We start from the raw sequence: 26,445 nt of genomic DNA on the forward strand, positions 1-26,445 counted from the left end.
GCGTTGCCTTTGTGCCATGCGAGCTTTCGGATCGGAAGACTGGGTCGCTGACCAACCCATATTGGATCCTGCAACATTATCTGGGGACACCTATATTTACCTTCATTCATCAAAGAGATTCATTGACAGCAGAATAATTCTGGGAAGTATTTTTTTTTCACTCTTCCGTAAAACACCTATATATAGGCACTTCAAAGCAACTCGGTTCTCTTTTCCTTTCTTCCCCTTTTATAGTTCTTCTTTTTTTGTGAAGTTTCTTACTCTTCCCTCCCCTCTGCTCATCTACTTCCCACACGGTGGTTGAACTAAATAAAGCTTTTTGAGTACTAGCTGACTTTGCAAAACAAGGAGAATGAAGTTAGAGAATCACGGAAACCTTGAAGGTTGCTTACCGGCTTCCGTAGCTCTCCGATGGAGAATTGGTGCTGCTGTCCGAACTAGAATGGTAATGACGGCGCCTAGATTTTTGTGGATGGCTACGAGAGCTTTTGAGAGAAGAAAGCAAGGGAATAAAATGTGTTTTATTCGCAGGAACAAAGAAATTTCGGCTCTTAACATTAAAGGCATCCAATCTTGTTAAGGAACTGCTAAAAGTTAAACTTGCAAACCGTTAAATTCATAGTTCTCTATATAGACCAAACAGGGTCTCCTAGAAAGTTTTCAATGTTTTAGAACACAGAATAAGGGAACTTGGAGGTCTTCTAGTCCAACCCTTTTCTTGCTCAAGATTTTCTTGAAAACCTCCAGTCCAGGGCTGGAGCACCCACGACTTCTGGAGGTAAACTGTCCTGCGGATTGATTGTAAATGGGTAACTTAATTGTAATTCCGTAAATACTGTGAGTCCATATCACACAATCCTAAAATTAGAAGAAGCCACTTAAGCAATCAACTCCAACCATCTTGCTCACCGAGAAATCCAATTTAAACCGTGTCTTCAGGAACACGGCCTCATTATTTCCCCAAAGAATACAGAAAAATATCCTCAACGTCCAAGCGGCGGCAAGTACAGAAATCAATAAAACATGTCCAAATAGCACACCTGTGTCAAAGCTGCCAGTTACATGGCAAGAATTGCAACCACGTCATGATGACATGTGTTGACACCGCAGGGTAGGACAAGAAGCAACAGATGGAAACTTCTCAAGAAGAAATCCAACCAAGAACGAAGGAGAAATTTCCTAACAGTGGGAGGGATTGATCACTGATTAATAATCAGTGGAACAACATGGAAAGTTGTGGCTGCTCCATCACTAGAGGTTTTTGCCTAAGCAGGGGGTTGGACTAAGTGACCTCCACCTCTCTTATTTTATTATTCTATTTAATGAGAGATTGGACAGTCATTTGACCAGGATGGTATATAGGCTCTCCTGCTTGAGACTACGTGACCTCTTAGATACCTTCCAGAGCTATGATTCTATGTTCTTTAGTATAAATATTCCTTATTAATCTCTATATATATAAAAGCAAAAGACCACCCACGCATTATCCCAAAATCTCCAGGACCGTAAAGCCTACAAACTTGAAATCTGACATGTATGTTCCTCATGGCTTCTAGGGGCTCACTAAGAAAGGATTTTTCCAAATGACCATCAGAGCATTAGGATATCCTATATTATTGTAATTAACATGCTCTGATGCTAAAGAGTTCTGCTCCCCCTCACCACCTGAAAAGAAATCTCTTCCAAATGCAAAACACAAGCAGAGGAGATGAGTTTTAGTTTCACAGCACCAAGCAGCTTTAGTACAGAACAGTTGAGCTAAGCCACGCCCAGGCTCCTTGCTGCCTCCCTTCTTGCTCACACAGCAAACACTGCTTCAGTTTCCAAACAGCCCTCAACTCTCACACGCTGACAGGACGCTAGCCAGATGAATACCGATGGATGCTGGTAGGCAGAGGCAGAATTCCCTCCCTTATTTTCCTCCCTAAAAACTAAGCCCCACCACATAGTTTTGTAGCGAAGCACGGGGATCGCGCTAGTATATGATAATATCCTTTATTCGATGCAGCGTCATTTGATGCAGCAGAAAAAAATGTTGCCCTTGGGGAAACTTACAGAGAAAAGCTTAACTCTTTTCCTTTTGATGGATAAAAAGTGGGCCGTATTTTATAACGCTCCACGGGCAGCTCGCAAAGGGCCGTAGCGGGGCAGCTCTCATGTGGTGAGAATTGGGCAGTAGTTGCTGCCCAATTCTCATCCCATCTCCACGGGGTTCTTGACGTGGAACCAACACGGCGAACTTAAGCAGGAGAGGAAGAGGAGAAACAACGAACACCCACAAATCTCTTCCTTTTAACAGCCAAGAGGTCCTTCTTGCCTTTGTTCAGCAGCTAAGCCGAAAGAGAGCCACCGTTATACCATCATTTCACAACTTGTGCTGAGCTTGGGCAGGGGGTTGGACTAGAGGGCCTCCAGGGTTCCTTCCAAGTCTGTTAATCTGTTATTCTAAACAAGCCTCCCGCTCTCCCCACCGTGGGTGTCAGTTTAGCCTACCCGACGGATGCCCGCCGAGCCGGAACTTACTGCTTCTTGTGTTTCCTTCCCTCCTTCCTCTTCCTCTTGGGGCTGGAGGAACTAAATAAGAAAGAGACTGATTACTTGGCTGCCTCGTCCGTCTCTCAGAGGCCCCCCGGAGCGAGCAGATCGGTCCGAAGGTCATTCGGTTTGTTCCCGAGGCTTTTAAAGGAGAGATTGGATAACCATTGGTCTGAAAGAGTATAGGGCTTCCTGCCTAAGCACAGGGGGTTGGGCTAGAAGACCTCCAGGGTCCCTTTTGACTATTCTATTCTATTCTATTCTATTCTATTCTATTCTATTCTATTCTACTCTCCTCTCCTCTCCTCTCCTCTCCTCTCTTCTCTTCTCTTCTCTTCTCTTCTCTTCTCTTCTCTTCTCTTCTCTTCTCTTCCATTCCATTCCATTCCATTCCATTTTCTATTCTATTCTATTCTATTCTATTCTATTCTATTCTATTCTATTCTATTCTATTCTATTCTATTCTACTCCACTCTATTCTAATTTCTTATTCTATTCTATTATTTCTTATTCTATTCTATTTCATTCCATTTCATTCCATTCTATTCTCCTTCCTTCTTTCCTCCTCTTTCTCCTTCTCCTTCTCTTTCTCTTCTCTTCTCTTCTTTCTCTCCTCTCCATTCCATTCCATTCTCTTTCCTTCTCCTTCTCCTTCTCCTTCTCCTTCTCCTTCTCCTTCTCCTTCTCCTTCTCCTTCTCTCCTCTCCTCTCCTCTCCTCTCCTCTCCGTTCTGTTCCGTTCCGTTCCGTTCCGTTCCGTTCCATTCCATTCCATTCCATTCCATTCCATTCCTTTCCATTCCATTCCATTCCATTCCATTCCATTCCATTCCATTCTATTCTATTCTATTCTATTCTATTCTATTCTATTTCTATATTTCTCTTCTCTTCTATTCCTATTCTATTTCTACTCGACTCTGCTCTGCTCTGCTCTTCTCTATTGTCAAGAAATCTGGAACTCAGGCAGTTCGAATGAATCCAGGTACATTACATGCTAATGCTCTCTATAGGTAGTCCTTGACTTATGGCTGCAATTGAGCCCAAAATTTCCATGGCTAAGAGAGGCAGTGGGTAAACAAATTTTGCCCCGTTCTAAGGATCTTTCTTGCCACAGGTAAATCATTGTGGTTGTTAAGTTAGTAACATGGTTTGTTAAGTGAATCTTCTCCTGCTGCCTTTTTTCTTCCTCTTCCTCCCTTTCCTCCTCCCAACCCCCCACTGCCTTCTAGCACTAGTGATGTTCCCTAGTTGGGTAATGAAATGTCTGCAAGAAAACCACCCAGCTCAGAGAGCACCAAGGACCCCACAGTCCTCCTCCTCCTCCCTGCAAACCCTCCTCCCTTCTAGCACTGATGATGTTACCTAGGTCGGTAATGAAACCCCTGCAAGAAAACTACCAAGCTCAGGGGGCACCAAGGACTCCTCATTTCAACCCCGAGCTACACATATTCTCTTTTAAAATAAGGATATTTCAGCATCAAGAAATGTCACATGGAACGTTTTCATAGCTCTAGGGCTCATGCTGGCAAAGAATTGCTCTCACTGAGCAATTCTCACTGGAAAAAGTAGTTTAATCTACGATGCTAGGATTACGTTGCGGAGGCAGGGATCAAAGCCAGCTCCATCCTTACCTGTGTCTTTTCTTCTTTGAAGAAATCCTGCAAAAGACACACATATAAATACATTTAAGCTTGCACACTGGGAGATCAAGTGCAGGCCGATTGCAAGAGTCAGCGACTATTTTGATCAAAACAGGTTTTAAATAAGAGTAAGGAAGATGCTATTTCAAACGCTCAGAACTGCGCGTCCGTGGAACATCCGCGTGAAATCACCCCGGTAAAAATGTGACTTTCAAAACAATAGAAAGCAGAAGCAGATATGCCCCAGGTTCGTCCTCAATGTATGACCACAATTGAAACCAGATTTTCTGTTGCTAAACAAAGTGTTCGTTATGTGCCTTATGCCTGATTTTATTTTACCTTAAATAAAACCTTTAATAAATAGAATTCTTTATTGGCCAAGTGTGATTGGACACACAAGGAATTAGTCTCCGGTGCATCAGCTCTCCAAGTGATAAATCATGATCATAATCATAAAATACATTCATCATAAGTCAACCAACTTCTGCCTCTGGAACACCGGATCTGCCCTTCATTGCTGGGTTTGCAAAACCCCCAAATTACGTTGAAGGAAAGTCCAGATGGATCTATTCCAGGAAAAATTAACGCCCAGTAAAAAAAAAATGTACCTGTTTCTTTTCCTTTTCTTTGAGTTCTTCTTTTTCTTCTTCTTCTTTGGAGGAGAAACACTGTAGGATGGAGATCTAAGAAGAAGTTGAGAGAAGTTCTGTTTACTCGGATTAAGCGTGCCAGAGGGATTTGCAATTTTGAAGTTGATGAAAAGAATCGTGTGCTTTGGTTCTTTTTCTTTTTCCTATTAGAGTTTATTGTATGTTAAAATACACATGCAAACAAAAATTAAGAAAGAAAAAAAGGAAGGAAGGAAGGAAGAAAGGAAGGATGGAAAAAAAGAAATGGGAAGAAAGGAAAGAAGGAACAAGATGGGAAAGGAAAGAGAAGGAAGGAAGGAAGCAGGAAGGAAAGAAGAAGGTGAGAACAGGAAAGGGAAAGGGAAAGAGAAGGAAGAAAGGAAACAGGAAGTAAAGAAGGAAGAAGATGAGAAAGGGAAAAGGAAAGAGAACGAAGGAAGGAAACAGGAAGTAAAGGGAAGGAAAGAAGGAAGAAGATGGGAAAGGAAAAGGGAAATAGTGGAGAAGGAAAGAAATTTCTTTTTCATATCTTAGTTTTTCTTCTTAATGTCTTGTTTGTTCTGTTTTTTCTTCTTTTGTCCCTTTTTAAAAAAAACACGTCGGTATTTTGTATTTTAACCTTTTTGGAATCAGCTAAAATTTGAGAAGAAGGGGATTATGACCCAGTCCCAACACCTGCAGTTTTGAAGAAGAGACTGGATAGCCCCTTGTCTGAAATGGTCTAGAGTCACCTGCTCGAGCAGGGGGTTGACTAGAAGACCTCCAAGGTCCCTTCCAACTCCATTCCGATTGTTTGATTGGAAGGTCTTCCAGGGAAAACAAAGGGACTTTTAACTAAAGACTTTAACTTTAACTATTTAGGACTATTGACTGACGGTCCTTCCGCTTACCTCCTCCTTTTCTTTCTTGTTGATTTTTTCTTTTTTTTCTTCCCCTTGGAGGGAGGTGGGGGAGACTCAGCCACCCAAGATGGACTGTGGAGAACAATAAAAACAACAATAAAAACAACAACAATAATAACAACAACAACAACAACATTGTTTCTAGGTGTTATCTCTAGACCCATTTGCCATCACTCGGACAATTCTCCACATCTGATTGTCTCTGCCTGGTAGCTTTATATAGTGGCAGATCCATAACATAAGCAAACCTTTAATTGCCACGTTCTGGATAATTTAGTCCTGCCTGAAATTAAGTGTCTTTTGGAAGGATTAATTGCAGATATAACGAGGAAGTTACTGTATGTTAGCTCATTTAGCACTCAAATACACATTTATCGAGGTTAACAACTCCGTAATAGATTTCTACATTTGGCTTACTTTCAGTGAGTTTTGAGAATAAGTTAGTCAGAGTTCGACTTTTGGAGGTGCTAGGTAGGACGGCCAGTTAAGATTTTTTCAAAATAAACGAATAAATAAATAAATCTGAAAAATATATACTTAAGAGCTGTTGATGATTAAAATAATGACATTCAATGACATATTGGCTTGGGGGGGGGGGGCAAAAAAAGAAAGGACAAGCTTGAGCAGATCTGTGGGACTGGAATTAAGTGGGATGATTAGATCTTCAGATTAACAGAGTTGGAAGGGACCTTGTAGGTCATCTAGTCCATCCTCCCACCCAAACAGGAGACCCCGCACCATTTCTGACAAACGGCAGTCCAGTCTCTTCTTGAAAGTCTCAAGTGATGATGCTCCCACAACTTCCAAAGGCAACTTCTGTTCCAGGGGTTGATTGTTCTCCCTGTCAGATAATTTATCCTTATTTCCAGATTGAATCTCTCCTTGTTGAGTTTCCATCCGTTATTCCTTGTCTGGCCTTCAGGTGCTTTGGGAAATAGCTTGACCCCTTACTCCTCTCTGTGGCAGCCCCTCAAATATTGGAATATTGTTATCATGTCCTTCTCTTCACTTAGCCAGGCCCAGTTCCTGCAACCTTCGTATGTTTTAGCCTCCAGTCCCCTCATCATCCTGGTTGCTCTTCTCTGTACTTTTTCTAGAGTCTCAACATCTTTTTCTATAGTGTGATGACCAAAACTCAATGCAGTACTCTAGGTGTGGTCTTACTAAGGCTTTATAGAGTGGTATTAATACCACCCTTGATCTCTATTGTATCCCTCTGTTAATGCAACTTAGGAATGCATTGGCTTTTTGGGCTGCCGCCACACACTGCTGGCTCATGGGAGCAAAGATCATTCAGGTAAATGCACCTGTCCCCCATGGCAAGCCATTTTGTGAGTGCCCCCCCCAATACCTAACATGATTATCAACTAAGATGGCATGGTATAAAGCCAGACAGAAAGCTGCGGGTGCTATCGGATGCATCAAGATAAAAAAATCATTTTTCATTTTTTTTCAGAGGACAATTTTGGGCATTTGATGTCCTCAGAAGATGGTCGGACTTTGATTCTTTCCGACGGCACTTGAAGACGGTTTGAAAAGGAGAGACACAGAGAGAGAGAGAGAGAGAGAGAGAGAGAGAGAGAGAGAGAGAGAGAGAGAGAGGAGAGAGACCTAAAAGTCAGAGATTTAAAGCCAGGTAGCTTCCTCTCTGTTCTCTTTTTTCGCTTTTCCCCTTCCAGCAGATAACGATAAATGGAAAAAAAAAAATCTCCTTAATTCCAGGATTGGGTTCAAGCAAACCTTGATTTCTCCGACTTGAAAGCAAAGGAGGCAAAAAGATTGTCAGAGGGAAAGCAGAAGGAAAGAAAAGAGAGGGAGGATGAAAAGAAAGAGGCGATGAACTTGCCAAGTGCTTTTTTTATTTTTAAAAAATCATATTTCCATTTAAGAAATGGCTTGGCCTCCAGGAGATTTTTTAAAAAAGAGATGTTTTACAGATGGCATCTTCTGCCAGAAAGGCTTTCCAAAATGTTCAAAAGTCTATCTCCAAGTTGTTGGAAGTGCAAAGATGTATCAGGCACATTTTTTTCCCACATGCGGTAGATTTGCAATGCTGCAAATATATATATATGGGACAGTGTAGTCCATTTAAGCCAGAATTTTTTTCTCCTAGGAATAATACCAGAAGGATACAGGAAGGATTTAATTTATCTAATAGTACATGTGTTGATGGCAGCTAGAATAATATAGGTGCAATTCTGGAAGAAGGAAAACGTATAGCCAGAAACGGATATAATAAGGAAAATTATGGCCTGTGAAGAATTGGAAAGGTTAAATCTAGAATTAAAAAAAACAAACAAGGGTGAATCTGAGTACTATGAAATGTGGAATAAATTCTATCAGTGGTTGCATAGAAGAAGGTAAGGTCAGAATATGAGTAATTATGATGATTAAAATAATTTATAAACAATGTGTCAAACAAGAGGATTGCAAATATAACACACACACACACATATATATATACACACACAATTGTATTGCCAGAACGGCTGCACTGTGGTGTATTATTAGAATTTTTTAGAAAAAGGTTGAGTGAACCCCAAATTGATCTTTTCTGACTGTCTTTCCGTGATGGCTAGGTATCAAGAGATACTCATTGTGTTCTACACCCACCAAGCCACGACCACAGAACTTCAGGGGTCATGGGTTCGCCATTTAAAACCTTCCCAGTCAGCTTCCGGCAAGCAAAGTCAATGGATTCGCTTAAGGACCAGGATTCACTTAACAACTACAGTGGTTCGCTTAACATCCATGGCAAAAGGGTCATAAAACTGGGCACAACTCACCGAAACCCTTTGCTGAACCCCCTGCAGACCTTTGGGTCTCAATTGTGGTTGCGTGGACTACTTAAGACTATACAAACTGGATTTAGGAATTCCAGTTGCAGGAATTGGGTATGTCTAGTCTAATGAAAAGAAAGATTAGCGGGTGACGTGATAGCAGTCTTCCAATATTTAGATTAGATTAGATTCAACTTTATTGTCATTGCCATGGATACAGGCAACGAAATGCAGTTAGCATCCAACCAGAAGTGCAAAACAACAGTAAAATATAAATATATGTATGCAAATATGCAAGGCATCTATGAATATGTCAGTGGAAAACGCAACAAAATGTACGTACACGAGCACAGAAGGGTAAGTGTGACTGCACATATTTGAACATATACAACTGTACAAAATGTTTATGGACGCACTGAATATAAATACAAATGCACAGAGAATTATACACAATACACCATACATCCAAAATACATCATTTGAGGGGCTGCCCCAAAGAAGAGGAGAGTCAAGCTCTTCTCCAAAGCAGCAGAAGGCAGGACAAGAAGCAACGGATGGAAACTCATCAAGGAGAGCAGCAACCTCTGGAATTAAGGAGAAACTTCCTAACAGTGAGGACCATTAACCAGGGGAACAACTTGCCACCAGAAGTTTGTGGGTGTTCCATCACTGGAGGATTTTGAGAAGAGACTGGACAGCCACTTGTCAGGAATGGTATATAGGGTGAGTAGGACCTCCAAGGTCCCTTCCAGCTTTATTTTGATTGATTGATTGATTGATTGATTGATTGATTGATTGATAGGCATGTCCACCCATTGCAGTGCTCAGCTGAAATGCCATTTAGCAGGGAACTAAAGAGACTCGGTTCTTACCTGCATGATTTGTGTATCTTGGCTTCCAAGCTGTGTTTCTGCCTACCACAACCATTGATGTTGGTGGTCTCTTGAGCTGGGTGTGGCTCTTCGGAAGGGGTGACTTCCGTTGGAAGAGGCAGGCAGCTGGGGACATCCGTGCTAAAATAGGAAGACAGACAATAACTTTTATTTATTTTTTATTTTTATTTTAAAAATGTTCTTGTTTTACTCTGTCTTCCTTCCCAAGGTGGATCAGACAGGAAACAAAAGCCAGATACGCTCATTCTACTTTATTGTAAAGCTACATTAAGGGAATTTCCCCACCATCTCAATCCATCAGAATAAAGTTTGGAAGGGACCTTAGAGGTCTTCTAGTCCAACCCCCCTGCTCAAGCAGGAGACCCTAGACCAGGGGTCTCCAAACTTGACAGCTTTAAGACTTGTGGACTTCAACTCCCAGAATCCCTCCTCCTCCAGTCGTGTGAACTCAGGAATTCTGGGCGTTGAAGTCCACAAGTCTTAAACTTTGCCAAGTTTGAAGATCCTTGCCCTATACCATTCCAGACAAATGACTGCCCAGTGTCTTCTTAAACACCTCCAGGATTTTTAAAATTTTTATTGAAAATTCAGGTTTAATTTGAATGCGGTGATCTTTTGACATATATCAGTAGTCTTTACCTTATTATAATATCAGGATGTCATCAAACAATATAGCATACACACACACACACACACACATATTTATATACATCTTTACATTATAATTCTTCATATTCACTTCCATCTTAGGCATTTTATTGTAGTACAAACTCTTTTGATTTCTATTTTACCTTTTTTTTTTTTACTTCCTTTCATATCCCTCCAATTATAAATGTTTCCCCATATTTCATAGAATTCTGAAGTATCTCGTTCCTTCAGTTCTAATGTTAAACTATCTAGCTCAGCACAATATAGATTTTTTTATTATTATTATTTCATCATTGAGGTATAAGGTATTTCTTTTAATTTCCATGTTTGGGCAACCAATAGTCTTATGGCTGTGATAATATGTATAATTAAATACGTATCTGAAGCAGAAAACCTCCCGTTTTTAAGCACCCACAATTTCTGGTGGCAAGTCGTTCCACTGGCTAATTGTTCTTACTGTTAGGAAACTCCTTCTTAATTCCAGGAGGAATTAAGCAATCCTTAATTGCTTCTCTCATTAGTTAGTTTCCATCCCTTGTTTCTTGCCTCGCCTTCGGTTGCTTTGGAAAATAAGTTGACCTCCACATTTTTTGCGGCAGCCCCTCAAATACTGGAAGACTGCTATCATGTCTGCCTTAGTCCTTGTTTTCTCTAGACTAGCCCAACCCAAATCCTGCAAGCACTCTTCATATGTTTCAGTCTCCAGGCCTTTAATCATCTTTAATTGCATCTACTTTTACAGCCCCAAAGGGAGAATCCTTCCTAAAACACTAGCTTGGCCCGTTATGCAGCTGTGGGCTAAGCTATCTCTTATTTAACTGGTCCCTAGACAGCCAGCAAGGTCATTCTCACATACCATTATACTGCCTTTCAATCTTTGCAAACTGGGAGAATTGTAAATAGCTCCCATTTCCCTTTCTGATTCTGCTCTGTTGTTTTGGCATTTGTGGCACGCACACAAAACCACAGAGACAGCCATTGCTCCTTGACCTTTGGCGCTAATGATGCAATAATCATAAATTAAAGAATAAATGAATCGCAGTGAATTAAAGAATAACAACCTGCCCTTTACACACACACACACACACACACACACACACACACACACACACAAACACACAGAGTCAGCTACCTGGAATTGCTCTGCCAAAGGGTAGAACCCGGGGAACTACCGCAACAGGGTGGAAATTTGCAGCGTGGGTGCAAAGTTATGGGTCAGCTGTCAAAACCTTTCCAAATATTACCTCTGAATTATTAAAACAAAATTGCTAAAACTGTGAGGAAAGGCCTCTTGTCTGCGATGCAGAATTACTTTGTTTGTCTTAGATCGCATTTAAAAGGTAAAACGAAACCACATCACGTTTAATATTTCGCCTGGTCCCAAGTCTTGTGTGAGTGAGTGTGTGTATCTCCACTTATGAACGATGTTATATCTGGAGAATTCTGGACGTCCCAAAAGAAGGACTCAGATGCAGAGGTTGGCTTTTTATTTTGGCCGTATCAAAACTGAGTTGTCCAGCTTCCTTTCATGGGTAGCCCACACTGAGTAGTTGTAATTGAGGGTCCTGCTCGTGGCTCGTGGAGGGAAAGGAAGCCAAATTAGACCACGGACACTCTTTCAAAATACGGAATGGCACCGAGCGAATAAAATCCGCTGGTTGAGCCTATTCCCCAGGTTTCCATCCAAAGGCTTTCAATCTGCCTCATATCCTTGCATGGAAGAAATGGGCCCCATTCTTTGATGAACGTTTCCTGTGGAGAGCTTTCTGATAATCCTTTCCTTTAAGATTAGAATAAGGCTAGCCGCGGAGGTTTTTCCAGCAATGGAAAATAGAGTCTGCAAGAGAAAGGGAGGGAGGGAGGAAGGAAAGAAGGAAGGAGGGAAGGATATGAAGAAGGGTGGAGGAGAGGAGGGAGGGAGGGAGATGGAGGATGGTGGAGGAGAGTGAGTGTGAAAGCAAATTAAAAAAGGGAGGGAGGATGAGAGGAAGGGGGAGGAGATGAGAGAGGGAGGGAGGAATTAAGGAAGGGGTATGAAGAAGGGTGGAGAAAGGGAGGGAGGGAGGAAAGAAGGAAGGAGGGAAGGATATGAAGAAGGGTGGAGGAGAGGAGGGAGGCAGGTGGTGGAGGAGAGTGAGTGAGAAAGCAAATGAAAAAGGGAGGGAGGGAGAGAGGAAGGAGGAGGAGATGAGAGAGGGAGGGAGGGAGGAATTAAGGAAGGGTATGAAGAAGGGTGGAGAAAGGGAGGGAGGAAAGAAAAGATGAAGGAGGGAGGAAGAGGAGGAGAATGAGTGAGGAGTGAGTGAGTGGATGAGTAAAGGAGGAAGGAAGGAGATGAGGGAGGGAGGAAGGAAGGGGGATAACAGTGGGACAGGGAGAGAGGGACGGAAGGAAGGAAGAAAGAAAAGAAAGGAAAGAACAAAGAAAGGAAGGGGGGAGAGAAGGAGGGAATGAATGTATGAGGAAGGGAAGAAGGAAGGAGATGAAGGAGGGCAGAAGCAGGGTGGAAGGGAGGAAGGAAGGAAAGAGAACATCCATCAAAGCACTAACCCAAAGGATTACAAGCATCTATAGTTCAATGAAAATGTATAGCGCTGAAATCAAGGTAGCCTGGAGTGGATTGGAGGTAGTTTATTTCCATTAAAATTGCTCCCAAGGCAAGGATAAAAATTCACAGATGGTAAGAGAGCTGTAGCGCTCTTATTCCAAGACCAGGTATAAATTAGCTCCAGTAGCACAAACTGCATCAAAAGAAATCTAAAAACTACAACATGAACGGTGGTTGGTTTTATTTTAGACATGGGAATGTTGTGCAAATACAATCGCGGTTAGCACTTCAAGGTAGACCAGGCTAGGAAACCAAAATTATGAAAGCTGATACTGCTTTTATTATAGGATTAAGGTAACATAATGTTGCAAGTCTAAATGCAATCTTATTTATCCTCTCCTTCTTTTCATCTTCATGAGAACAAGGGAGGATCAAAACGGAGGTGTTTTCACAAATTTTCATTTCTACTTTGGATTTCGATTGATCTGGCTATTGTCTCTTCCTCCCATTTCTCAAGGTTATTTTTATTAGGTCCATCAAGTGCCATTTCTAAACCACACTTTGAGGCTTAGCACATAGGGTGAACCCAGAAAATTATGAGTTCTTGAATAAACCAGGATTCAACAAGCCACGACTTCGAGCGAGTTGAGAACCTAGCCAATATGTTCCTTTCCTTGCCCCTAAAACTCATAAGGTAATGAGCAAACTGTCAATTTTAGAAAGCTGAACGACCAAAAGAGACATGGATATTTTTAGGGGATGTCCAAAATGACAGCTCGGTCTACATTTCGAGTTAGAAGATGCACTCACAGCACCTTAACCTAATCTTTAACCAGAGATTCCTGAGTTAATCCAATTTTCTGGATCTTCTTATCCCAGTGAACAGCTCAACCAGTTACACATTCAGCTTACGGGGACAGCTTACAAAATGGGGGTGTGTGGATCAGGCATAATCTTTATCAAACATTGTACCCTAGGATTCAATTTAGGAAGCAGGACTCCAAGAAACTTCAAGCAGGCATGTCAATTACAAGATCCCTTTTATCCAGCCATTGATAAAACAAATCCCAAGTTCGAAAATATTCAGTGTCTTCCTTTTTCTTTTTTCTTCAGCGTTAATCTTGTCCATTTCTGCACAGTCCAATATTTTTTAAATTACATCTTCTTCCCTAGGTCTTTTTTCACATTCCCAGTGTTGTGCAAATACAATTCTTGCTGCTGTTAAAACGTGCAATGTCAAATATACATTCCCTCTATCATATTTTTCTGGTATTACGTCTAACAAAAATAATTCCTGTTTACAATCTATATGCTGTCTTAATGCTTTTTCTAACCGAGTGTGCACTTTCATCAATTATTATTATTATTATTATTTTTGCTTTTGGACACATCCGCCACAAGTGATAATATGTGCCCGGTTTTTGATTACATTCCCAACATTTGGTAGACATATTTTTAAACATTTTATACACGTGGCACCTAATTCTTTTTTTTTTTAGACTAGCCAAACCCAAATCCTTCAGCCATCCTTCATAAGTTTTAGTCTCCAGGTTTTTGATCATCTTAGTTGCCCTTCTCTGAATTTTTTCCCCAAAGTCTTAACATCTTTATTGCAGTACGGTGACCAAAACTGGTTGCAATATTCCAAGTGTGACCTTACTTTGCAAAGCAGTACTAATATTTCAGTTGGGGAGATGAAGAAACAAGAATCAGTCGGGACCATAGTCAGCTCAAAATTATGAATTTGGGGATGAATAGATTATTACAATGTATGGGATAAGTGTTATGGTTGGTTAGAAAAGAAGACAATAAGAAATGATTAAATCTATATATAGAATATATAGAGAATATAAAAATGCACTATTTTTATATGTGATTTAGCAATGTATGACAAATATGTGAGTTAGGAGGATTGTACCATGTTCAATGTTTTTAATGTTTGTTTTTTGTTTGTGTTTGTGTTTGTTTGTTTAATAAAATGTATTTAAATATTAAAAAAAAAGATTATGAGCTTGGGAAGTGCCTCCACCAGGTTCTGAAGCTACTTTGGCCTTTGACTTACGCCCAACAATTGAGCTCAACTGAACCGTTATAAGTCGGGAGCTTCTTGTAGTTAAAACTGTCCCCTATGAATATAGTGATTGTAGATATATGCAAGGCGTGTTTGAAATGCCTTCCCCGAACGACGTTTTAAACATATGCTTTAAGTTATAATAAATCTGTGAAACTAGCAAACTGTTTTGCATAACTGCCAATTAGGTATTTCCGATTGCTGGAATCGTGGTACGATAACCCAGGGATTCTAGGCAGTGTTTCCAAGACAGCATTTGGATATGTTTAAAAAGAAATTAGAGCAAGAAGGAAAAAAATAAAATAAAGTCTAAACGCCTTGGCACTATTTTTACAACATTCTAAACTGTAACTGTTTGGCTTCCATCTCTCGCATCTCACAATTGTAACTATGGTATCACCCACAAGATTGGAAAATGAAGTGGCCTAGGTTCTCCTGCTTGAGTAAGGGGCTGGACGAGAAGACCTCCAAGGGCCTTTCCAACTCATGCTAGTCTAGTCTAGCCTTGTCTAGTCCAGTCCATCTCTCCTCTCCTCTCTTCCATTCTCTTCCCTTCTCTTCCCCTCCCCTCTCCTCTCCTCTCTTCCATTCTCTTCTCTTCCCCTCCCCTCCTCTCTCCTCCCCTCTCCTCTTCTCCCTTCCCTTCTCCTCTCCTCTCTTCCATTCTCTTCTCTTCCCTTCTCCTCTCCTCTCCTCTCTTCCCTTCCCTTCCTTTCCCTTCTCTTCCCTTCTCTCCTCTCCTCTCCTCTCCTCCCTTCCCTTCCAGTTCATTTAGTGACCGTTCAAACAGCACTGAGAAATGTGACCGATGAACATTTTTCACGCTAATGACCATTGCGGCCTCCCTACGGTCACATGATCCAAATTCAGATGCTTGGCAACTGACTCACGTTTATGACGATTGCAGTGTCCTGGGCTCACTTGATCCCCTTTTGCGGCTTTCCAACGAGCAAAGTCAACAGGGAAGCCAGATTCACTTAACGACCATGTAGCTAACTTAACCCCTGCAGGGATCCACTTAATAACGGTGGCAAGGACAGTCATAAAATGGAGCAAGACTCACCTAACCAATGCCTCGCTTAACAACAGAAACGTTGGGCTCCATTGCAGACGTAAGTTGAGGACTATCCACAACAACTTTGCGCCGGCTGGTTCAACATTATGCAGCGAATGTCCTTGCCTGAGCAATTCTTTGATCTTAATCCAGCATTTTAGCTCTTACAAGCTGTATTGACTTTTCTGTCCACGTTTTTTAAAAACAAAAAACCAAAAATCAAAGCAGGAAAGTAGATTATTGCTGAAGAGACAAGAATTCCAGCAACTAAATAACTTCATTTAAAAGCCAATACACCCCCATGTCTGTTCTAGTTGAGACTTTCTAATTTTATTTCCTTTTAAAATCAAGCAAGGAGGCCTTTTCTCTAATAATGTCCTGATATTTGAAAGGCGGCTACAAACAAGAGGAGGTCAACCTCTTTTCAATTCAATTGCATTTATTACAGTCATAGACCAGAGACCAGAACTAATAAAAACACTCCGTAAATATACCATTAAAAATTCTAGTGTAAAATAATAAATAACAACTAAAACCTATGATATAAATCCAGTCTGTCAATTATACGTGGTCTAACTATACAAGAGGTGGAATTCAGCCAGTTTGGACCGGTTCTAGAGAACCAGTAGCTGAAATTTTGAGTAGTTTGGAGAACGGCAAATCCCATCTCTGCCTCCCATTGAGTCCCAGCCGATTGGCTGGGTCTTCTTTGGTTGCTCTGCCCAGGAGAACGGAGCTGGAAAGCAGGTTAGTGGGGTGGGGAGAGAATGGGGATTTTGCAGTATATCCTTCCACTGCCATGCCTGCCAAGACACCAAGACACACCCACAGAACACCACGCCCATCAAGCCACGCCCACAGCTGATCAGCTGGGTCTCCTTTGGTTGCCCTGCCTAGGAGAACGGAGCTGGAAAGCAGGTTAGTGAGGTGGGGGAGGAAATGGAGAATTTACAATATCCTTTCCCCAGGCGTGGGAAGGGAATGGAGATATTGAAGTATCCTTCTTCTGCCATGTCCACCAAGCCACGCCCACAGAACACCACGCCCATCAAGCCACGCCCATAGCTGATTGGCTGGGTCTTCTTTGGTTGCCCTGCCCAGGAGAACAGAGCTGGAAAGCAGGTTAGTGGGGTGGGGAGGGAAGGGGGATTTTGCAGTATCCTTTCCCTGCCACGCCTACCAAGCCACCCTCCACAGAACCAGTGGTAAAAATTTTGAATCCCACCACTGAACTATACTATACTAACTATACAATCTACTTTCCAAAGCACCTGAAGGCAGGACAAGAAGCAACGGATGGAAACTAACCAAAGAGAGAAGCAACCTTGGAACTAAGGAGAAATTTCCTGACGGTGAGAGCAATTAATCGGTGAAACAACTTGCCTTCAGAAGTTGTCGGTGCTTCATCATTGGAGGTTTTCAACAAGAGATTGGACAGCTCCTCTGCCTGGAATGGTAGATGGTCTGCTGGCACAGGGGGTTGGACTAGAAGACCTCCAAGGTCCCTTCCAACAACCCTTCCAGGCTGTCTGCCTGGCGATCACCTGACAGACAGCAAATATATTTACAGATGACAGAAATATTACAGCTTTCACCTCTGGTACTTGTAATTTGTAATATTTGCAATGAATTGTAATATTTGTAGTTTTTACATAGGCCTTTTACAGCATATTATTATTACAGGATGCTATTAATTGTTAATATAAATTTACATATTATTAATAAGCATGTTATTACATTGCTACAGAAATAGTTTCTACCTCTGTTTATAATTATTAAAGATGCTTATTATATGTCATGGCATATTATTAATTATTTATTATTAATACACATCGTTAATACACATATCGTTATGCTGTTACAGAAGTAATAATAGTTTCTACCTATAATATTTATAATTATTATGGGGATTTGTTATTACAGCAACTATTACAGATTCTTTTCTGCAACAGGCTATTCTTGAGTGGTGTTTGATATCCTGCAGACAAAATGGCTTAATTTATCTTCCATTTATGTATCTTTGATCAAAGGAGCTGGGGTGTTCCTGGGGTGGGCACATAAATTTCTCCCCAGGGTTTGAGAAAGGTTGAAAGACACCGATCCTGAGTTCCCAGCTGTACTATTTTGTAGCAATACTTTACCATTTTTCCCCCTCTTTCATATAATAAATTTATGTAGCTGCCCATTTCATGCTGGGTGACTCCAGGCAATGCACACAGTTGAAATAACGACAGCCAAACCATCAAAATAATTAAAAACAAAGCCATTAAAATGCAATTAAAATAGTTGAAAACTATAATCACCCAAAATAGGCTAGCGTGCACTCTAAGCCTACAAACAGTGTAATCTGGTAGGGTGGAGAATCTATTTTAAGGTCTCTGGATGACCCCACCCCCCCAAAAAATTTTTTGGAGCCAATCTTGCCTTCTGAAAAATAATTAAGAATGTCTAAAATTTCATTTTTAATCGTATTTTATTCCAATTTCATTTTAAATCATATTTTATCCAATTGCATTTTAAATTGTTTTTAATCAGATTTTGGTAATAATTTGTGTCTGGAACTCTGCACTTTGATGTAGCCCAAGGGCTAATCAATAAAGTAAACTGAATTGAATGTGTAAGAGAAGGAATGGCAGAACCTGGAGACAGAGTTAAAAGAGGAACCAGCCTAGAATCGTTACGTAGTCACCAAGAAACCAAGTCCAACTTCCCTTGGATCCCATTGACCTTGGTCTAACTCTAAGCAAGTGCTTAGCCACTCTGGACGCGGTGGCTCCACGGCTAAGACGCTGAGCTTGTCGATCAGAAAGCTGGCAGTTCAGCAGTTCGAATTCCTAGCGCCGCATAACCGAGTGAGCTCCCGTTCCTTGTTCCAGCTTCTGCCAACCTGGCAGTTCGAAAGCACATAAAAAATGCAAGGAGAAAACTAGGGACCCCTTTGGTGGGAAGGGAACAGTGTTCCGTGCGCCTTCAAAGGCGTTTTGTCCTGCCAGCCACATGACCACGGAGACGTCTTCGGACAGCGCTGGCTCTTCGGCTTTGCAACGGAGGTGAGCAGCGCCCCCTAGAGCCGGAAACGACAAGCACATCGGTGCAAGGGAAACCCTTAGCTTTACCTTTAAGCAAGTGCTAACCGTTAGCAGAGAAGATTCCTGCAGTTGCAAATGTGGATCTAAAAACACAAGTGTCCAAGCAGAGGTGCACAGCTGGCACCTGGGGAATTCTGGGAGTTGAAGTCCATGGGTCTGAAAATTGCCAAGGTTGGACACCCGTGTCCTCAAGCAAGCCGAGCGAAGGGAAAAAGCGGTTTTATAACGCGAGAAGCTTATTCCCAGCTCAGGCTAAGCTGGGCGGAAGGTGATTCAGTCAGAGAGAAATGAATTAAATTTAAATAGAGAGAAAGATTAGACATCAGATGCCGCGTTCTCTTAATTATAGCACCTAATCATTGTGAAGGAACGAACCGAGGGACAGGGAGAGAGAAAGGATCAGGTTCATCTCTATGTCTATTGGCGGCTTGTAATGAGATGTCTGTAAGTAGTAATTCCCTTGGGGACTTTGTCAAAAGCTAAAAAAATGTAGTAATAATCATAACTCCCAATCAAGGACAGGTCTAACAGGAATGTGGTCTATGTAACTTGGTCCTCACTGGAAAAAGGAGGAGGAGGAGGAAGGAGAAGGAGGAGAGCAGGAGGAAGAGGAGGAGGAGGAGGAGAAGGAGGAGGAGGAGGAGGAGGAGGAGGAGGAGGAGGAGGAGGAGGAGGAGGAGAAGAAGAAGAAGAAGAAGAAGAAGAAGAAGAAGAAGAAGAAGAAGAAGAAGAAGAAGAAGAAGAAGAAGAAGAAGAAGAAGAAGAGAAGGAGGAGGAGAAGAAGAAGGAGGAAGAGGAAGGAGAAGGAGGAGGAGGAAGGAGAAGGAGGAGGAGGAAGGAGAAGAGAGGAGAAGGGAATTAAACACATACACAAACAATGAGAGGCGTTTGTACCTTACAAGGTCCCTGTAGTTTTAACTGTGCAACCAGACACGAGTGAGAAACACGCTCACAGACAAAACACCATGAAATGTCTAAGCTAATCTTTTCGCTGGAATGAGGTTACTTCGGGAAGAAAGCAGTGAAGAAAATGACTCAAATTGCAGTCAGCTTGCCTGAAATATAAATGACCTGACATGGGATCTAGTTCCAGGACAGCCCCTTGTCTGAAATGGTACAAGGTCTCCTGCTTGATCAGCGGGGTGGACTAGAAGACCTCCAAGGACCCTTCCACCTGTATTGTCCTATTCTAAGCCTCTTTTCTTTTCCATTTTTCTAAGGGAGCCTTTCAGAAAGCAGAAAGGACAGAAAGGATAAGAAAACCAAGACCAAAAGTTGTCCTGGGGGTTAATTACACCTTGTGCTGTTTTGATTGGATTTAACCTCAATTGACCTCTGTGTTCCTGGGCTCAATATGGGAAGCCATGAAGACCTTTCAGCCTGGCACAAAGAGAACCTGCATCCCAGGAAAGGAAGGAAGGAAGGAACAGAAAGAAAGAAGGGAGGGAGGGAGGGACAGGGAAGGAAACAGGGAGGTAGGAAGAAAAAGATAGGAAGGAAGGAAGGAAGGAAGGAAGGAAGGAAGGAAGGAAGGAAGGAAGGAAGGAACAGAAAGAAAGAAGGGAGGGAGGGAGGGACGGGGAAGGAAACAGGGAGGTAGGAAGAAAAGATAGGAAGGAAGGAGGGAAGGAAGGAAGGAAGGAAGGAAGGAAGGAAGGAAGGAAGGAAGGAAGGAAGGAAGGAAGGAAGGAAGGAAGGAATCTAGCTGAACCAAGAAGGGAGGGAAGGGGAGGAAAGGAAGGAAGAATGAGATGAAGAAAGGGAGGGAGGGGTCAAGGAAGGAAGGAAGGAAGGAGGGAAGGAAGGAAGGAAGGAAGGAGGGAAGGAAGGAAGGAAGGAAGGAAGGAAGGAAGGAACCAGGTATCAGAAGAGCAGCAGAACTCAATACTCCAAAGAAAAGAGGGGCATTAATCACAAAAATTTGATCCAGGTTCAGGAATCAGCAAATGGATCTGATGGACTTGAATGCAGAACTAAGATAACATCAGCCCTTCAAGGTAGATCAGACCAGGAAGCTATTGATTCCTTTAAATATCCATTCGATGTTTACGTTGCCTTTATTAATTTATAAGTAACTTATAATATCTAATATTCCTCCCTCCTCTTATTTTCCCCACAAAAACAACCCCTATGAGGCGCCTTCGGGCTGAGAGAAACAGACTGTTGCCAAAGTCACCAAGCTGGATTTTGTGCGTAAGGACGACAAAGCTCACAATTGCTTTTTCAGGCACGTCTGAATGAAATCTGAACAACATGAGGGCGGGAACGAAAAAGGGGTAGGCGTGAGAGCACGACAGCAGCACCCCAACATTTGAGGAACAAGATGGGGTGGGGTGGGGGGAAGGTCTCTTCCAATTCTGTTCTTCTGAGAAACACTTTTTGCGTGTAACTAAGACGCTGAGCTTGTCGATCAGAAAGGTCTGCGGTTCGCCGGTTCGAATCCCTAGTGCTGCGTCACGGAGTGAGCTCCCGTTCCTTGTCTCAGCTTCTGCCAACCTAGCAGTTCGAAAGCATGTAAAAAAACGCAAGTAGAAAAATAGGGGCCACTTTGGTGGGAAAGGAACAGCGTTCCGTGTGCCTTCGGCGTTTAGTCCTGCCAGCCACATGACCATGGAGACGTCTTCGGACAGTGCTGACTCTTCGGCTTTGTAATGGAGGTGAGCAGCGCCCCCTAGAGCTGGAAACGAATAGCACATAGGTGTGAGGGGAACCTTTACCTTTACCTATAGAGTTGTGTTTGCACAACAACTTGCACAAAGTATTCCACACTTAATCAGGGTAGTTACTGATCTAGCAAACTGTAATCCCAGGATGTTCAATTTAGCCGCCACCGGATTCAAACTTGCTTGGGGAAAAATAAAAAAAGAAACGTGATTGTCATGTATCTGATTTTAACACAATTGAAAATGTCCAGAAATATTTCACAGGAAGAGTTCTCCGCTCCTCTACTCGTTGCAGAATACCTTATGCCACCAGACTTCAAACTCGAAACCTAGAAAACTTAGAACTACGCCGCCTCCAATCCAATCTAAGTATATTATATAAAATCATACATTGCAATGTCCTACCTGCAAATGAATACTTCAGCTTCAACCATAACAATACAAGAGCACACAAATAGATGCAAACTCAAGGTTAACCGCACCAAACTTGACTGCAGAAAATACGACTTCAGCAAAGACTGGTTAATGTCTGGAATACTCTACCTGATTCTGTGGTTTCTTCCCCAAACCCCAAAAACTTTAACCTTAGACTGTCTACTATTGACCTCACCCCTTTCCTACGAGGTCTGTTGGGGGCGTGTACAAGTGCACCAATGTGCCTACCATTCCTGTCCTATTGTTTCTTTTTATTCTGTTTTTCTTTTTATTTAAGTGTCTATCTCATGGATTCCAAACTATATTTATTCTCATACCTGTATCTTGTAAGCGATTGACAAATCAGATAAATCCTAAAAATACTAAACGTATTCATAACTATGTTTTTACTTATACCTATTATCTGGTAAGCAATTGACAAATAAAAAATAAAAATAAATAAATAAATAAATAAATAAATAAATACCCTCTGAACAGACTGAGGTAGGGATCATAGCGGACACAACAATGCCCTAGAGCGGCCCTGTGGAGTCGGAGCCATTCTAGGAATGCCAACTCTATTGCTATCCTGAGTTTTGCGTTCCCACCCCCACCACCCCCTCCCGCAGTTGGATCAGAGGATAAAAGCGGGACAGGAACGGATAAAAAAGGAGAGGATTTGCCCCCCTCCCCCCATCTCTCTCTAGCAATGCTCATTTCAATAAAATCTGCCCCGATTTTTCTTTTGTTTCTTTATTTTTTTTAAAAAAAAATTATTATTATTATTCTGGCAACGGGGAAACGAAAGACAAGGGAAATGGGACGCTTTCCAGTGTCTTCGGCATTATCTAAAAATAGCCGTTGCGTGACAGTGGCAGCTGTCCTGTGTCAGGGATTGCTGGCACACAAAATTGAATTGAATACCTCGGAAAAGAGATTGCTGAGTCAGTCGTCCGTGCCAGGCCATCTACCACTAGTTGGTGTATAACCATGGCTTACTTAATAAAAGCACAGTCGCCCGGAATTAGGTTGTAAGCTCTGATTGAAAATCTACGATTCCTGGGCCGAGATAATACGATACCCCAGCAAACCACATTTTCAAGCTACCTTCTGAGCCCAATGCACCAATTCAGTGGAGGGCTGAGGTTCATTCTGGGAATAAGGTAAAGGTTCCCTCCTCACGCATAATATGTGCTACTCGTTTCCGGCTCTAGGGGGCGGTGCTCATCTCCATTACAAAGCTGAAGAGCCAGCGCTGTCCGAAGACGTCTCCGTGATGATGTGGCCGGCATGACTCAATGCTGAAGGGGCACGGAACACTGTCACCTTCCCACCAAAGGGGCCCCTATTTTTCTACTTGCATTTTTTTACATGCTTTCGAACTAGGTTGGCAGAAGCCGGGACAAGGAACGGGAGCTCACTCCGTGACGCAGCGCTAGGGATTCGAACCGCCAAACTGCCGATCTTCCTGATTGACAAGTTCAGCGTCTTAGCCACAGAGCCACTGCGTCCCTCATTATGGGAATACAATCAATGTATTTTATTGTTTTTCTTATAACAGGCAGTCCTCGACTTATCACTGCAACTGAGATCAGAATTACCGTTGCTAAACATGGTACGTCGCTAAGCAACTCAAAAAAATAGTGCAAGATAGGAAGATGTGAAAAGACCTAGCTGTAGGAAATGACCAGGCTGAGACTGAGGGAAGAGTCAAAACGCATCATCAGTCATGAGTTGCTGCGCACCCACAAGAAATCTAAGTCCAGCCTCCTTTATTGAATTCCTTTCTTATCTCCTGCTCATTTCTCTTGATTAGTAGTAGCTCAGATTCTTGTAGAGAGCTTAAGCTCATAATAAATCTTTATATTTTTTCAAACTGCCTGAATCTCCTGATTTCTCCAGCACTTGAAATTATAAAATTACCAAGAGTCATACATGTTGGAATTCATTATTGGAATGTATTTCTATGCAACAACTACAGTAGTATTCAGCCAGTAGATGGCAGTATTTACAAGTTTGGATCTATGGTATACACTCTAACCTCTTTTGTTCCAAGTTGAGTTTCCCCATGACAATTAAAATAATTGAGCAGTAAAGCACATGGTGACTGTACTCTTTGTCTGTTCTGTGGTGCTTTCTAGAAAACAGAAATTTTAACAATACAGGACTGAATGAATAACATCGTCATCATCAAACGAGGAAATTGTTAGCTTAGCTGCTCCTGCCTGGTCCCTCTCTCAGGAAAATATCCACTGCGGACTAAGCTTTTGGGTGGTTTGCAAGTCCAGGCTGGGACTCAGTCTGATTGGAGAGCCCATCTCCAAATTTGGAATCGGGCAGATATTCCAAGGAAGAAAATAGGCAGGAAATACAGTTCAAAATGTCTTTAGATGCAAACAGTCCTCAGTGAGGGAAGTTTATTCTAGTTCACAGGTAGCTGTGCAAAATGTTTTAAGCAACGTATGATTACTGCCTCCAATTATTTACATCAGGGAGAAAGAAATATCCTATGAAAAGGACTTCTTAATCTTCTTATCACATAAAACCCATAAGTGCAATTACATCAGCGTCTCCGGCTCTTTAAGCACAATATCTATCAAGCAATCAAAGATTCCATAATAGCTTCAATCCTTCCCTTTCATTGAGGGGCAGTAAACCTTTTATAAAGCACGTCTCTCAGTTTGCTTGCATCTGGGAGCAAAATCCGCAAGGGAGGAGAGCGGTGTGGTTCGAGAAGATCGGAAAAATGACCTTGAGGGAGAAAAGTGGGAACCGTTATATAGGAAAAAAGGGGCCTAAACGATTTTAAGTCCAGAACAGTCAGATAAACATCAGGAAGTGGATCAAACAAACACTTTCCCAATTCATTGCAGTATAAGAAGGAAGAGATACAGCAGAATCAGACTTACACTCTTCTGTTGCTAGAGCCAGTCTCGGTCCTTGACTTACAACTGCTTGTTGAATGACCGTTCAACGTTACAACAACACTGAAAAAGGGACTTATGATCTTGTACCCTACACGGCTATATTAAACGTTGCACCCGATGATTCTTGACGAATGTAGATTTTCTTTTTATGCGCACTGAGAACATATGCAGCAAGACAAATTCCTTGTGTGTCTAATCACATTTGGCCAATAAAAAAAGAAAAAAAAAGAAAAGGAAGAAAGCAAAAGGAAGAATTTTGACATGACCATTGCAGTAACCCTGTGGCCAAGTGATAAGTCAGAATAGAGCTGGAAGGGATCTTGAAGGTCTTCTAGTCCAGCCCTCTCAAGCAGGAGAACCTATATTATTTTAGATGAGTGACTGTCCAGTCTCTTCTTAAACCCGCCCCCCCAATGGAGTGCCCATGATTTCTGGTGGCAAGTTGTTCCACTGGTTAATTGTCCTCACTGTTAGGAAGTTTTTCCTTAATTCCAGGTTGCTGGACTTGAAGAGCTCCAAGGTCCCTTCCAACTCCTATTCTATTCTATTCTATTCTATTCTATTCTATTCTATTCTATTCTATTCTATTCTATTCTATTCTATTCTATTCTACTCTACTCTACTCTACTCTACCCTACCCTACTCTATCCTTTCTATTATCTCCTACTCTACTCTACTCTACTCTACTCTACTCTACTCTACTCTACTCTACTCTACTCTACTCTACCATACCTTAGCATATTCTATTCTACTCTATTCTTTCCTCTCCTCTCCTATCCTCTTCTATCCTATTATTCTCTCCTATTCTATCCTATCCTATTCTATCCTATTATTCTATTCTATTATCTCCTACTCTACTCTACTCTACTCTACTCTTTCCCTCTTTTTTTCCATTCCTATTCCTATTCCTATTCCTTATTCTATTCTATTGCTGTTCCTATTTCTTATTCTATTCCTTTTCCTATTTCCCATTTCCTATTCTATTCTCTTTTCTTTGTTTTTTCCTGCCCAGGTGTAAAAACCTTGCCTTTTCTCCTCCCCTTTCCATGAGCCTGGTGGAAGTGCATGACCTGAACGCCAAAAGTTTGTGAACTTGGGAAATAAAGAGAACATTTATTTGGGAAGAGAAGAAGAAGGGGAGCATCAAGGTTTGCTACTCTGTATGCACTCCTCCACTGCAAGCAGTGATTTTCCTAGAACGGATCGTATCCATCCTAGATATTCTCTGTGCTGCAAAACACATAACATTTATTTCAATTTCTGAAGCCAGGAACTCTAAATCCAGTGCATTGACCTTGCTGACTTTTTGTGCAATTGTTCAAACCCCGATGAAGGAATCATAGAGGCAGTGAAAGGAAAACACACTGCTTTTTTTTTAAAAAAAAATGAAAAATGGAAACCTGATGTTTTTTAAAAAAGGATGTTTGGGATGATTTAAAGACTGGGCAATCATTCCCACCTGGGGAAATCTATGGATCTTCATAACGGCAGGTCAGGCTGGAAGTGTCACAAAATGAATTATTTAAAAGCCCATTTATTCTCTGCTTTTTTTTTTCCCCCCTTCGGAGAATAAAAGATTGACCGAGAACAAAATGCACCAACTGGATATTTCTTTTTTAAAAACAACCACAAGAACAAGCCAACGAAAATGCA

The 26,445-nt window shown here is 41.8% G+C and overlaps 1 protein-coding gene across 1 annotated transcript in view; it reads right to left on the bottom strand.

Annotated features, from left to right (window-relative positions):
* SRRM4 (serine/arginine repetitive matrix 4) overlaps window positions 1–26,445 on the bottom strand; it is a 75,759-nt gene that overhangs the window by 16,419 nt on the left and 32,895 nt on the right. Inside the window, exons 2-7 of the mRNA XM_087913216.1 lie at window positions 9,358–9,498; window positions 5,694–5,777; window positions 4,783–4,857; window positions 4,166–4,192; window positions 2,524–2,574; window positions 393–485 (exon numbers count right to left, since the gene is read on the bottom strand). Coding sequence (XP_087769342.1) covers window positions 393–485; window positions 2,524–2,574; window positions 4,166–4,192; window positions 4,783–4,857; window positions 5,694–5,777; window positions 9,358–9,498 — 471 coding nt within the window. The remainder of the gene's footprint in view (window positions 1–392; window positions 486–2,523; window positions 2,575–4,165; window positions 4,193–4,782; window positions 4,858–5,693; window positions 5,778–9,357; window positions 9,499–26,445) is intronic.

This window comes from Pseudonaja textilis, chromosome 15 (genome assembly GCF_049901715.1).
Source record: "Pseudonaja textilis isolate UNSWEBS1 chromosome 15, rPseTex1.2, whole genome shotgun sequence".
Classification (NCBI taxonomy): Eukaryota; Metazoa; Chordata; class Lepidosauria; order Squamata; family Elapidae; genus Pseudonaja; species Pseudonaja textilis.